The sequence below is a fragment of the Aquarana catesbeiana genome, linkage group LG05, assembly GCF_042186555.1.
Source record: "Aquarana catesbeiana isolate 2022-GZ linkage group LG05, ASM4218655v1, whole genome shotgun sequence".
NCBI lineage: Eukaryota > Metazoa > Chordata > Amphibia > Anura > Ranidae > Aquarana > Aquarana catesbeiana.
The window spans coordinates 466388815-466402237 of NC_133328.1; the positions used below are offsets into that span (position 1 = coordinate 466388815).

General features: G+C 40.6%; 1 protein-coding gene across 2 annotated transcripts in view; it reads left to right on the top strand.

Moving 5' to 3' along the window:
* MYOM1 (myomesin 1) overlaps positions 1 to 13423 on the top strand; it is a 180638-nt gene that overhangs the window by 158013 nt on the left and 9202 nt on the right. For both annotated transcript variants that reach the window (XM_073631423.1, XM_073631424.1), the window contains 5 exons: positions 5527 to 5594; positions 7129 to 7242; positions 7413 to 7500; positions 12786 to 12824; positions 13151 to 13256. In XM_073631423.1, the coding sequence (XP_073487524.1) occupies positions 5527 to 5594; positions 7129 to 7242; positions 7413 to 7500; positions 12786 to 12824; positions 13151 to 13256 (415 nt within the window). The remainder of the gene's footprint in view (positions 1 to 5526; positions 5595 to 7128; positions 7243 to 7412; positions 7501 to 12785; positions 12825 to 13150; positions 13257 to 13423) is intronic.

Consider the following 13423-nt stretch of genomic DNA (forward strand, 5'->3'; position numbering starts at 1 on the left):
CCCTGCCGTCCAAAATGTCCTTCCTGATACTGGTTGGAACCAAATGGGAGGGGTAGACAATGGGGCTCCACCCTGTGGTACCTGCGGGAAGTGGTGTCAAAACTTGGGTTGCGGTAGGGGATAGCTGCGGCCGGCTGAGCCTCCAGGAGTACCACCCTGGTTTTGTACGTCCGTGACCGAGGAAGAAAGGGACGCCACCATAGTGTGAAGTTGTGAGATGGCAGAGGATATCGACTGGAGGGATGCCTGCTGGGTACTGGGTCCTGCTGCAGCTGGTGGAGGGAAGAGGAGCTGGAAGAGCTCGCCTTTCCTGGCTGTAGCGGGGAAGGGCACGCCTCTGCGTCTTAGTTCTGCCGTCAACTTGGGAATAGTCCATCCCCTGAGGGACTGCACGCTGCCGCTCTCTGAAACCGGAGAAGGTGACAGAGGGGCCGTGAGGTCTTCGCTGCCGGCCTGGGACATGGTTGATAGACATGTGCATTCGTTTTCGTCCGAATGCATTTTCGTCCGAATTTCAGGTATTTTCGTTATCGTTTTAAGAAACGATAACGAAAGTGCAGAGTCCGAAAAACGAAAGATCCGACATAAACAAATGCTTTATTTTCGTTTTCGTTGCTACAACAGTTCGATATAGATAGGAGATTCGACATGATGATGAAAATAACAATCTGTGTCCATCAAACCTGTGGTCGAATGTGCCTAACCTTAGCTCTATTAGTCCAAGATTATTCTACATAGAGAGAAAAGATTCGACGTAGAGAGAAAAGATTCGACGTAGGGGAGGAAAGATTCGACGTAGGGGAGGAAAGATAAATAAAAATAATGATGATGATGAATGTTATTGGCTGATTGCAACCAAAGAGGTGGAGCAGTAAAATAGCTAGAACTAAGTACACATGTACTTTGGCTTATGGTGTCTGTTGAAAGTTCTAAGAAGATTCGACGGAGCAGGTAAACTATACGGCATTGTACAGTTTAGCTGCTCCGTCGAATCTTCTTTGAACATTCGACAGACACCATAAGCCTTCAATGACAGATTCAACCTTAATTTGGATTTTCGGACGAATGCAATTTTTAACGAAAAACGAAATAAATAAAAACGAATTTCGGGAGTAACTAAATAAATTTATTTTTCAGACGAAAACGAAATTCCGAAACGAAATATTTCAGTGTGCACATGTCTATTGATCTGGTTAAGATATCCTGTCCTGTCCTTGAGATCGTGTTTTGGTTGACTGTAACCTGGGGGGATATCATCCAACCTGGTGCAGGGTGGACCTACTGAACTTTGACTAACCTGGAGGAAAATAGAAGATGATAACTCGTGAAGGGTTTGCTAACTAGCTTGAAGTAGTAACTAGTATGGTGATTCGCGGTATAGTGACAATGAAATGATTTGAAATGTTTTGCCTTGATCATGAAATGAGAGAAATCTCTTGCCATGACTGAGCTCCAGCGCGGTCATGCCGCCACTGCAACTGACCATGAACTGGACTCTGGAGCATGTACTGAAATGAGGCAACAGAAAACATTGGTGCACACCGGGACGAATCGGTGCATCTTTGGATGCATCTGGATTCGAATCGGAGCGCAGTATGAAACAACGAAATGACAGAAACGTTTTTACCTTGACCGAGACTCGAATTAGTTGTGCCGTATCTGCGACTGGCAAAGAACTGAGCTCTGGTACAGGTATGGATAAAGCTGTAACAACTGGGGCATTCCGTAATGAATCGGTGCATCTCGGATGCGACTGGTTTCAAAACTGTGATGCGATATGTGGGAGTAAAATGACTGGTAACTAATTCCCATGACAGAGATGCGGATCGGTCGCCCGATATCTGCGACTAACTACGATCCGGACTCTGGAGCATGTACTGAAATGAGGCCGAACCCTGGGGCACGCCGTAACGAATCGGTGCATCATAGATGCGACTGGATTTGAACCGGAGCGCGGTGAGTGCACATGTAATGGTTTGTTTGCCATGACAGAGGCGCGAATTGATCATGCTGCTATTGTGGCTGACTACGAATCAGACTCTGGAGCATGTACCGAAATGTGGCAAATACCTGGGGCGCGCCGAGACGAATCGGTGCATTTAATGCAACTGAATTTATATCGGAGCGTGGTACGTGACAGTGAAATGATGGCCATGACAGAGGTACGAATCGGTGAGTCGTGACTCTGGAGCATGTACTGAAATGAGGCCGTAGACAACTGGGGCACACCGGAGCGAATCGGTGCATCTTTAGATGCGACTGGATTCGGATTGGAGCGCGGTACGTGACTGAAATGAATGAAATGATTCAAAATGGTTTGAAATGTTAGAAATGTTTCCGAAATGAGAAATGACTTAGTATCGAACTGACATGAGTCGATAAGAAATAGCGAATTGCGAATCACAACGGTTGTCTACTGATGCATGGTAACCATTTGTTAGTCATGCCTGAATGAAGCGACGTCTACGTCGCTGTGGTTTACTAATAACAAGAACGGTAACATAACGATGGTGCGAGTGGTATGCATTGCGGTACGTAGTGAAATTTGCGAGTGATTCGTAAGTTTGATATCACGGTTTAGTGACATGATATCTAACAATGCGTGAGAACAAAATCAATCGGAACCCTACCTGCGACAGCCGAGCCAGAAGCGTGGTACGAAATGCGAATCGGTAACACGGACTTCGAAACTCTCGAGCGCGGAAATTTTTGCGAATGCGGGAACTTGCGAGACAAGAACTTGCGGACGCTGGTATTCGAATAGTCGGCCTAGTGACGTATATCGCGCACAGGAAACCGACAATCACCACAGGTGAGCGGGCTGCTTAAATACCCCCCGGGCTCCTCCCATAAATTCAGGCCACCATACTGGCCTTCCTACATATATATATTTATTTATTTGTTTATTTTACGATACAATACGATTTCCATTTGATAAAAGACAACAATTGAAAAAAAGCATCAAACGTGGCTGAAGCTTGTTTAATAAAGTTTGTATGTAAAGGGGGCTTAACTATTGCTTGTCTTACATTTTTCATTTTGCTACCTTATGTGGGTTCTTTTGAGCAAATGAAAAACATAATATACACATAAAAAAATAGGTCTGCGTGAGTGCTGTATCTATATTAATAACTGTAATAACTTCAGTAATCCAGTCTCGGGGTAGAAATATCTTTTTACATTTTTCTGCTCATCTTTGGAAGAAATGCAAAAGGAAGCTGCTACCACATAAGTAAACCCAAAGTGCCTACTCTCCAGCAACAACCATGGGTCCCCATCCTTTGTCTGCTGAAAAGCTACACTGACATTTAAAGAAAAGTCCATTTTACAAGTGAAGCCTGGAACCAGCAAGCTTTTATTTTATTCTAAACATCAACAAAGACACAGGGGTCATCCAATGAGTGCCTTGACACATTTCACATAACAGTTCTTAGTCATAATAACATACTATTCTTAAAATGTCAGTGAACATAAGTTGGTGTTCAAACACCAAATTACGTATTTAAATCACCATGTAATCCTTACTGTACTGTACAGTATAATGTGAAAATCGTATGCCTGCACCAACCACTAGAGGGCAGACACTCAACATATTTGAAGCAAAGACAACTGAGTACTGTCTGTGATACTTTTTTTTTACTTGCACAAGTTTTAAAACTTTTTTAATATTTATTAATTTTGTTCCTTATTTTTTTTTTTTTTTTTGTGTTGCATAAAAAAAAAACAATTAAAAAAAAGTATTTCATTTGTAAATACCTTTGCAATGCTTTGTACAAGAATCATAATTTATTAGTTGATTTACAAAAACTGGAGGGTGTAAACCCTGATGCAGTGCAGCTGTGCATGGTAGCCAATCAGCTTTTAACTTCAGCTTGTTCAGTTAAAGCGGGAGTCCGGCGACCAATCTTTTTTTTTTTTTTTTTTTAGGTCATTGAGACACTTTGCTAACCCCAAAATAATACTCACAGTTTGGGTGTAATATTTCCGCCTCTGTCTGTTTTTGTACTGAAGAATAACTTAAAAAATGTGATGCTGGCTGTTTCCATCTTGCTTGTGGGCATGTGAAGCCCACAAGCATTGATTTCCGGGATGCGGTGAATGCTGTTCATTCACAGCTTGTTCAAGCGCATGATCATTGTTTCCGCAATGAATCTTGGGAAGCCTGACACTAAGCTCCCAGGAGACAGTGCGGCGCCAGGGAAAGGCAATAAACACGCCTACTCCCATGGGAGGAGAGACAGGAAGTGCCACAATAAAGTACAATATAAAGGTAATTACAGCTATAAAAAAAAATATCGTGCGGCATTTGAACATCTATGAAATTAACTGAAGGGGGTAAGATTAAGTTAAAAATTTGAGTGGAACCCCGCTTTAAGCTTTGGCAAAAAAAAAAAAAAAAAAATGAAAACTGATTGGTTTCTAAGCAGAGCTGCAGCAGATTTTTCACTCTCCAGTTTTAGTAAATCAACCCTTTAGCGTAATTTTAAGCAGGACCAAATATAGAATAAAATGTATTTATTTTTTTATTCCCTGTAACAATGTATCTCTTAAACCAACACTGATCAAAGTGAAAAAAAGATCTATTTAATCATTTTGTTACATTATTTGTCTATAGACTTCATTAAGAATAATTTTAAATTAAAATAATTTTTGCAAAACAATATTACCAAAAGAATGCATTGTTTGTCCTAAAAAAAAAAAAAAGTATTACTTTGTTATCTTATTTGGCAGAAATGTAAACATTGCTCGGGTCCATAGGGGACTGATTATTCTCACTATAGTTGCTTCCACTGGGCTTTAAAGTGATTGTAAAGTCTTGTTTTTTTTCCTATAAAAATAACAAACATGTTATACTACCTGCTCTGTTGCAGTGGATTTGCAATTTGCTTCTGTGCTCTTGGCCCCTCCCTCCTGTTCAGTGCCCCCAACAGCAAGCAGCTTGCTATAGGGGCACCCGAGTCACAGCTCCCTGTGTCCATTCAGACACAGAGCCGTGACCCGGCCCCGCCCCTTTTCTCTCCTGATTGGCTAGCTGACTTTGATTGACAGCAGCGGCAGCCAGGGAAGGAGAATCTTGGATGGCTGGGACACTCATGGACATCGTTGGATAGAGAGGGACCTCGGGTAAGTATTAGGGGGAGCTGAGGGGGGCTGCTGCACACAGCCGGCTTTTTATCTTAATGCATAGAATGCATTCAAATAAAAAACCTTCTGCCTTTACAACCACTTTACTAACACAAATTAACACAGATTGAGGCAGGCCATACACGGTTCGAATCTCGGCCGGTTCAGCAGGAACCTGCTGCTATAGCCACTAGCAATAATCACAATGGTCTGGCAGAAGGGATTCCCTCATCAACACTGTTTGTGTTGATGGGGGAATCAAGCAAATTTCTTTCCTGCAACCCATGGTTGTAGGAAAGAAATTTACTCTGTGTATGGCTGGCCTAAGAGGAACAATTTGTATTTTACTATTATTATTATTCTGATGTTGCTGAGGCATAATTACCCTCCTGTCTTTAAAAGGTCCTCATTTTGTGGAGTACCTTGCATGGGAAGTTACTCCTGAGTGCAATGTTCTTCTGAAAAGTAAGGTAAGGACAGCATTATTATTATTATTATTATAGAGGATTTATATAGCGCCAACAGTTTGTGCAGCATGCGTAATGCTCTATCGGACATATGCTGTCGGAATTTCCAACAACAAATGTTTGAGAGAGGTTCTCAAATTTTCTGACAACAAACTTTGTTGTCGGAAATTCCGAGCATCTGTACACAATTCAGACGTACAAAAGTCCACGCATGCTCGGAATCAAGCAGAAGAGCCGCACTGGCTATTGAACTTCATTTTTCTCGGCTTGTTGTACGTGTCGTACGTCACCGCGTGATTGCCGATCGGAATTTCCGACAACATTTGTGTGACCGTGTGTATGCAAGACAAGTTTGAGCCAACATCCGTTGGAAAAAAATCCACGGTTTTGTTGCCGGAATGTCCAATAGTGTGTACGAGGCAAAAGATTTCATTAGATAACATGTATTCCACCCATGTGTTTATATCTTGTCTAGTTCATGCCCGCCTTGTTTCTTACCATTAAATGCAATGATATTGTCAATATAAAGTTGGCAATACATGGTTAGATTTCCATTTGAAGGTTTGTAGAAAAATCATTTGTCAAACATTCTTTCTTGCCATCAACTAATTTTGTTCAAAGCATGTAGGGTCCTTTCAGACAAGAGCACCCTACTTTGTTCACCAGGGGATCTATGAGCAGATCCCCTGCTGAATTGGGGCTGAATGGGACAGGTAAAAGTTTTGTGACATTTGAACCTGTTTAGTATTTTTGTCTGCATTTTTTACAAGGGCCTGTGGCGGACTCGTGTTGGATCTATGGGTTGCCAAATTAAAAAGGACATCAAGCTACCTCTGATCCGTCAAATTTGGGTCTGGAAAAATGGAAAAGTTTGCAATCTATTAAATTTTTTTTATTCCAGACCTGGAAGGACTCAGAGGTAAGCGGATGTAAAAGGACACAAGTCAGTTTACATCTGGCTGCCCATAGATCTGCATGAAGCTTCCAATCAGGTCTGCCCAAAACACTGAGAGGCAAACCTGATCAGAAAGCCTGTGTGAAAGGGCCCATAAAATGTTATCCATTTTATCCAGTTCTATCTATTACAATATGTATGATTTTTTCTGAATGAAAACCACTTTCACAGTTAGTAATGTATTTGTTCAAGAAAATGTTTCGATCCCGCTACTTCAAATTTTCTGCGGCACATGGCCAGCTTAGGTGTATGAGGAACCAAGAAGTACTGATTACTGTATAGCAGAGGTTTCCAGTCTGAGTCTACACCACAGATGGGGTCCTAGAATTACTATTTGGGAACCTGGTTTATCATATTCATTCTCCAGGGTTCTGATGGGAATTTTACATTTTAGGATCCCAATTTAAACACAAGCTGACAGTTGTGGGTATCAAATTTTACAATGACATGTAAGGCTCCATTCTAAAAAGAGATCACACACTGGTTTGTAGTACACCTTTGAAAGTTCTTCTAAACATCTAGGAAAATTGTGTAATTTACATAATGACCAGCTCTCTTTTTATATTTTAAACTTTACTATAGGTAGCTAATATGAAGAAAGAAACCACAATTACATGGTATAAAGATGGCATGGAGATAATGGAGGATGAGAAACATGACTTTAAGGATGGCGTATGTACATTGCTCATTACTGAGGTAAGTTCACCTGAATAAATCTCTAACTATGACTATAATATACATGCATTTTATTGCCCCTAAGATGAGGCCCATTACTAGGACATGCTTGTAATATTATGAATGTGTATGTGATTACATCATTAATCTGAAATGAGGAACAACCTATAAATTCATATTTATATTGCCAGATAACAAGGAAAGATGCCGGTATATATGAGTTAATACTGAAAGATGACAGAGGAAAGGACAAGAGTGTACTCAAGCTTATAGATGCAGGTAAAACTTGTTGGACCCGTTTCTGAACACCTGTCTGCGTCTAATACTTGTCTGTCAGCACTGAATTGTTAGAAACATTTATTTTCTTAATTTGTGTATATGGAATAGTATGCCTCTGAGTATCTATTATTCTGTGTGTGGTTACTTAGTTACATAGTAGGTGAGGTTGAAAAAAGACACAAGTCCATCAAGTCCAACCTATGTGTGTGATTATGTGTCAGTATTACATTGTATATCCCTGTATGTTGCGGTCATTCAGGTGATTATCTAATAGTTTCTTGAAGCTATCAATGCTCCCCGCTGAGACCACCGCCTGTGGAAGGGAATTCCACATCCTTGCCGCTCTTACAGTAAAGAACCCTCTACGTAGTTTGAGGTTAAACCTCTTTTCTTCTAATTGTAATGAGTGGCCACAAGTCTTATTAAACTCTCTTCTGCGAAAAAGGTTTATCCCTATTGTGGGGTCACCAGTACAGTATTTGTAAATTGAAATCATATCCCCTCTCAAGCGTCTCTTCTCCAGAGAGAATAAATTCAGTGCTCGCAACCTTTCCTCATAACTAATATCCTCCAGACCCTTTATTAGCTTTGTTGCCCTTCTTTGTACTTGCTCCATTTCCAGTACATCCTTCCTGAGGACTGGTGCCAGAACTGGACAGCATACTCCAGGTGCGGCCGGACCAGAGCCTTGTAGAGTGGGAGAATTATCGTTTTATCTCTGGCGTTGATCCCCCTTTTAATGCATGCCAATATTCTGTTTGCTTTGTTAGCAGCAGCTTGGCATTGCATGCCATTGCTGAGCCTATCATCTACTAGGACCCCCAGGTCCTTTTCCATCCTAGATTCCCCCAGAGGTTCTCCCCCCAGTGTATAGATTGCATTCATATTTTTGCCACCCAAATGCATTATTTTACATTTTTCTACATTGAACCTCATTTGCCATGTAGTCGCCCACCCCATTAATTTGTTCAGGTCTTTTTGCAAGGATTCCACATCCTTCGGAGAAGTTATTGCCCTGCTTAGCTTAGTATCGTCTGCAAATACAGAGATTGAACTGTTTATCCCATCCTCCAGGTCGTTTATGAACAAATTAAATAGGATTGGTCCCAGCACAGAACCCTGGGGAACCCCACTACCCACCCCTGACCATTCTGAGTACTCCCCATTTATCACCATCCTCTGAACTCGCCCTTGTAGCCAGTTTTCAATCCATGTACTCACTCTATGGTCCATGCCAACAGACCTTATTTTGTACAGTAAACGTTTATGGGGAACTGTGTCAAATGCTTTTGCAAAATCCAGATACACCACGTCTATGGGCCTTCCTTTATCTAGATGGCAACTCACCTCCTCATAGAAGGTTAATAGATTGGTTTGGCAAGAACGATTCTTCATGAATCCATGCTGATTACTGCTAATGATACCGTTCTTATTACTAAAATCTTGTATATAGTCCCTTATCATCCCCTCCAAGAGTTTACATACTATTGATGTTAGGCTAACTGGTCTGTAATTCCCAGGGATGTATTTTGGGCCCTTTTTAAATATTGGTGCTACATTGGCTTTTCTCCAATCAGCTGGTACCATTCCAGTCAGTAGACTATCTGTAAAAATTAGGAACAACGGTCTGGCAATCACTTGACTGAGTTCCCTAAGTACCCTCGGATGCAAGCCATCTGGTCCCGGTGATTAATGTTAAGTTTCTTTAGTCTAATTTTAATTCTGTCCTCTGTTAACCATGGAGGTGCTTCCCGTGTTGTGTCATGAGGATAAACACTGCAGTTTTGGTTACTGAAGCCCCCCGATTCACTTGTGAAGACTGAGGAGAAGAATAAATTCAATACCTTCGCCATCTCCCAATCCTTTGTAACCAGATGTCCTTCCTCATTCTTTATGGGGCCAATATGGTCTGTCCTCCCTTTTTTACTGTTTACATACTTAAAGAATTTCTTGGGATTTTTTTTGCTCTCCTCCGCTATGTGTCTTTCATGTTCTATCTTAGCCGTCCTAATTGCACCCTTACATTTCTTGTTGCATTCTTTATAAAGTCTGAATGCTGAGGATGATCCCTCAACCTTGTATTTTTTGAAGGCCTTCTCCTTTGCTTTTATATGCATTTTTACATTGGAGTTAAGCCATCCAGGATTTTTGTTCGCTCTTTTAAATGTATTACCCAATGGGATACATTGGCTAATGCCCTTATTTAATATGCTCTTAAAGCAAACCCATCTCTCCTCCGTATTCTTTGTTCCTAATAATTTATGCCTTTTAGCAAGGTTTGTAGTTTAGGGAACTTGGCTCTTTGGAAATTCAGTGTCTTTGTATTCCCTTTATGTTTCCTATTTGTGTGATTTATACTGAAACAAATTGACCTGTGATCGCTGTTACCTAAATTGCCCCGTATTTCCACATCTGTGATCAGGTCTGTATTGTTGGTAATCAGTAGATCCAGTAATGTTTTATTTCTAGTTGGTGCGTCTACCATCTGACCCATAAAATTGTCCTGCAAGACATTAAGGAACTGGCGAGCCCTAAATGAATGCGCGGTTCCCTCCGCCCAGTCTATGTCTGAATAATTAAAATCCCCCATTATGATAACACTTCCCATCCTTGCTGCTAATCCAATTTGTGATAGGAGATCCGTCTCCACTTCCTCCCTCAGGTTAGGGGGCCTATAGCATACTCCCAGTATTATTTTCCCCTTAGCTTCATCCCTTTGGAGCTCTACCCATAAGGATTCCACCTATTCTCTAGCTCCCTCAGTGATGTCATCTCTCAAATTCACTTGTACATTATTCTTGATATATAGGCATACCCCTCCCCCTTTTTTACCCTCTCTATCCTTGAGGTATAGGGTATACCCTTGAATGTTTGCCAGCCAATCATGAGAGCTGTTGAACCAGGTCTCTGAAATTCCCACAAAATCCAAATCCTCCTTGTACAACAGTATCTCTAGTTCACCCATCTTGTCCGCCATGCTCCTGGCATTGGTGAACATGCCACATAGTTTAGACTGGTCGCATATTGTCCTCGTATTGGGTGTTTCGAGATTGCAACTAGGACTTGCTAAAGAGGTTCTTTAGTCCAGTGCACATGCATGGTGTTTTCTATGTGCAAAGATGGTGTAGTTATGGAGGTCCCGGATCTGTGGTTGTCTGCGCACGTGTGGGAAAACTTGGAATGCGCGCAGATGTGCCATAGGTCTTCGCCAGGTCCCGAAGGCTGGACAGAACCTTTCAGCACATTTGCGCCTGCTCTGGACTTTCAAAGATGGTGGTGCCAGTGAAAGGGGTCAGCATTATAAGCACTGAAGTTGCTCTTTATTGCTGTATTCTATACTTCTGCAGTGTTGATGGCTATTATTTTGTTCGCATTTACCCGCACTTATACCCCTTTCTCTTCCATGCATCTTTCTTCTGCAGTAATGCTTTCTACTGCTGTCTTTCTCTATACCCCCTGATTCTTTATCCTTGTACTCACCTCTTCCACAGTGGTCCTCTTACCTACACACATTCACCCATATACCTTTCTTCCCCTTAAATGGTAATCTTTGATGGTGTCACTCTCTGCCTATCTCTTTGCATATACTATTTCACCTGCTTACTTTCCTCTTCTACAGTGCACCATTAGTTGCTGCCTACCTCTTATTCATACCCCTATATTCCTAACGTCTACTGTGGTACTCTCTGCTATTGCCTTCCTCTTTATCCCTGTTCTTTAAAGCAGACCTTGCTAGAAAAGGTTCATAAATGATCTCAGACCTCCTCCCCCTGTAAATGGCTTTTGTTTAGAAGGGGGAAAGCTTAACTGTGAGGAAAAAGTTAGAGTAAATACCGAAATCTCTTTTACACTGCAAGGGGTGATGTCACCATTCTTCTGACCGATTACTGGGAAATTACATGTACCCCAAATTTCATGAGAATACACTAGCCTAGTACAAGAATGTCATCTTGCTAGATTTGGGATCCTCGTTGTTCCCAGGATCCCACTGGAAGAATTGTGACATCACCTTCACCCAGGCACTGTGGGTGAAAGACGGGGTAATGTAAATATATTAACTAAATGTATTTCTCAAGGGTAAATCTTTACTTTTTTTCTATTACTTCACCCATATTCCAACATTCGTATAAGTTTATTTGCCAATTTTTCTTTTCTCTGTTGCCCTTCTCTTCCTCCACAATCTTTCTCCTCTGTATGCTTCTGTATGTTTCTTCTGTATTCCTCTATCCATTTTATCTTTGTTCTCCTGTTCAGCAAGGTAAGAATAACCATACACTTTACAATTTCACCATATAATTTTTGTACAATCAAGATTTACCAAAACGTTGTAATATTGGGATCTAGCTAAACCATACAATCAATTTGTATCTAATCAGACAGGCCCTTGCACTGCACACCTGTTAGTAGATCTAAAGGAGATTGTGCAATCAGATTGTATATGTAACATGTATGGTGAACCCAGCTCTTTTTTACTCCTCTCCTACTGCTTCATCATTATATTCTTCTGTACTTTAGTGGACCTTTCTATTGCAGCCTTCCTCTTCACACTATTTTCTTATCTTTTTACGTCTCCCTTTTACAGACTCTATGCAACTTTTTTGCTTTCTAATTTCATCCTTTATTTCAGCCTACTCTTAAGGGCCAATTAAAACCATTGGGTTGTGATGTTCAAGTTGAAATCTAATAGGCTCAGTTCATACCAACGTGTTCCAATCAACAATCATTTTGACAACCAGGTGCAATTTGCAGCAATACATTTTTTTTCTCTTTATGTCTTTATATGGAGTAAAATATTCCGATACAAGACAAACATTTGGAACATTTCCCTGAGTTGGGACATTTCTCTGAGCGCTTTTTTCTTAGGTTATATGTTTAACCTGCCCATAGGGGGATTGTGTTGCCAGCTGCCAGAGATTGTATATTATGGTGGCGCCTCCTGTGCATTGATATTTTATTTTAGATATTCTTTTTTTACCCAATTCACACCACACAATGCATTGTTGTGAGCTGGGACTATTGGAAACATTGTTATTGTATTGGGCTTGTACTGAGCAATGCAGATCAATGCATGCAATGCAAATGGGCTCTCATTTGGTCACTGTTGTATACTTTACATTAGTGGACTAATATTGAGATGCACTTCTCTTTGAACAATCCAGAACCATCGTTCTTGATCACCATTTTGCTCATTTCAGTCCCTTTCCACTACAATATTTTCAGCAGTACTATGACATTCTATGCTGTGATTGTTCATGGTCTAACTATTTATGTTTCTATTTTAACAGCATTTGATGATCTCATGAATGCAGTTTGCAAACAGATAGGTAAGTATTTAGTACATCAACAGTCATCTTTCAGCCTGCTAAATAGTTGCAGCTAGTTATATAGTTATTTGAAAGCATTTGTGATGCCATAGTTAAAAATAATAACAATTTAATTAAAACAAAATGTAATTTAGATGATATATTTGTAGTGCAGGTCACAGATAGAAGATAACCCTTAACTGTCTGTCATATGTAATCACTTAAATCCAAACACTTTACTATGTTACAGTGGACTCTTGAACTGTCCTAGTTTTCTTGCATGTGCTACCCAACCTTGTCATATAGCATTAATATGTTATATAATGCAGTTTGATTACTTTTTCTAGCCGAATCTGCTACACAAGTCAAGATCATGAGCAATGAGGAAGGCATAAGACTATATTCATTTGTAAACTACTTTGTGGATGATCTCAAACTCAGTTGGGTTCACAAGTAAGTCAGACGGTCATCACCTACTATAATACAACAAGTATTTATCATGTATAAATGAAGGTGCACATAGATAATCCGATTTACATTTCCTGAATGCTACCCCGGTGGGCATAGATATGTATAAACCTGTTGCTGTCTAATGGCTATGATTGGATTAAATTATTTTA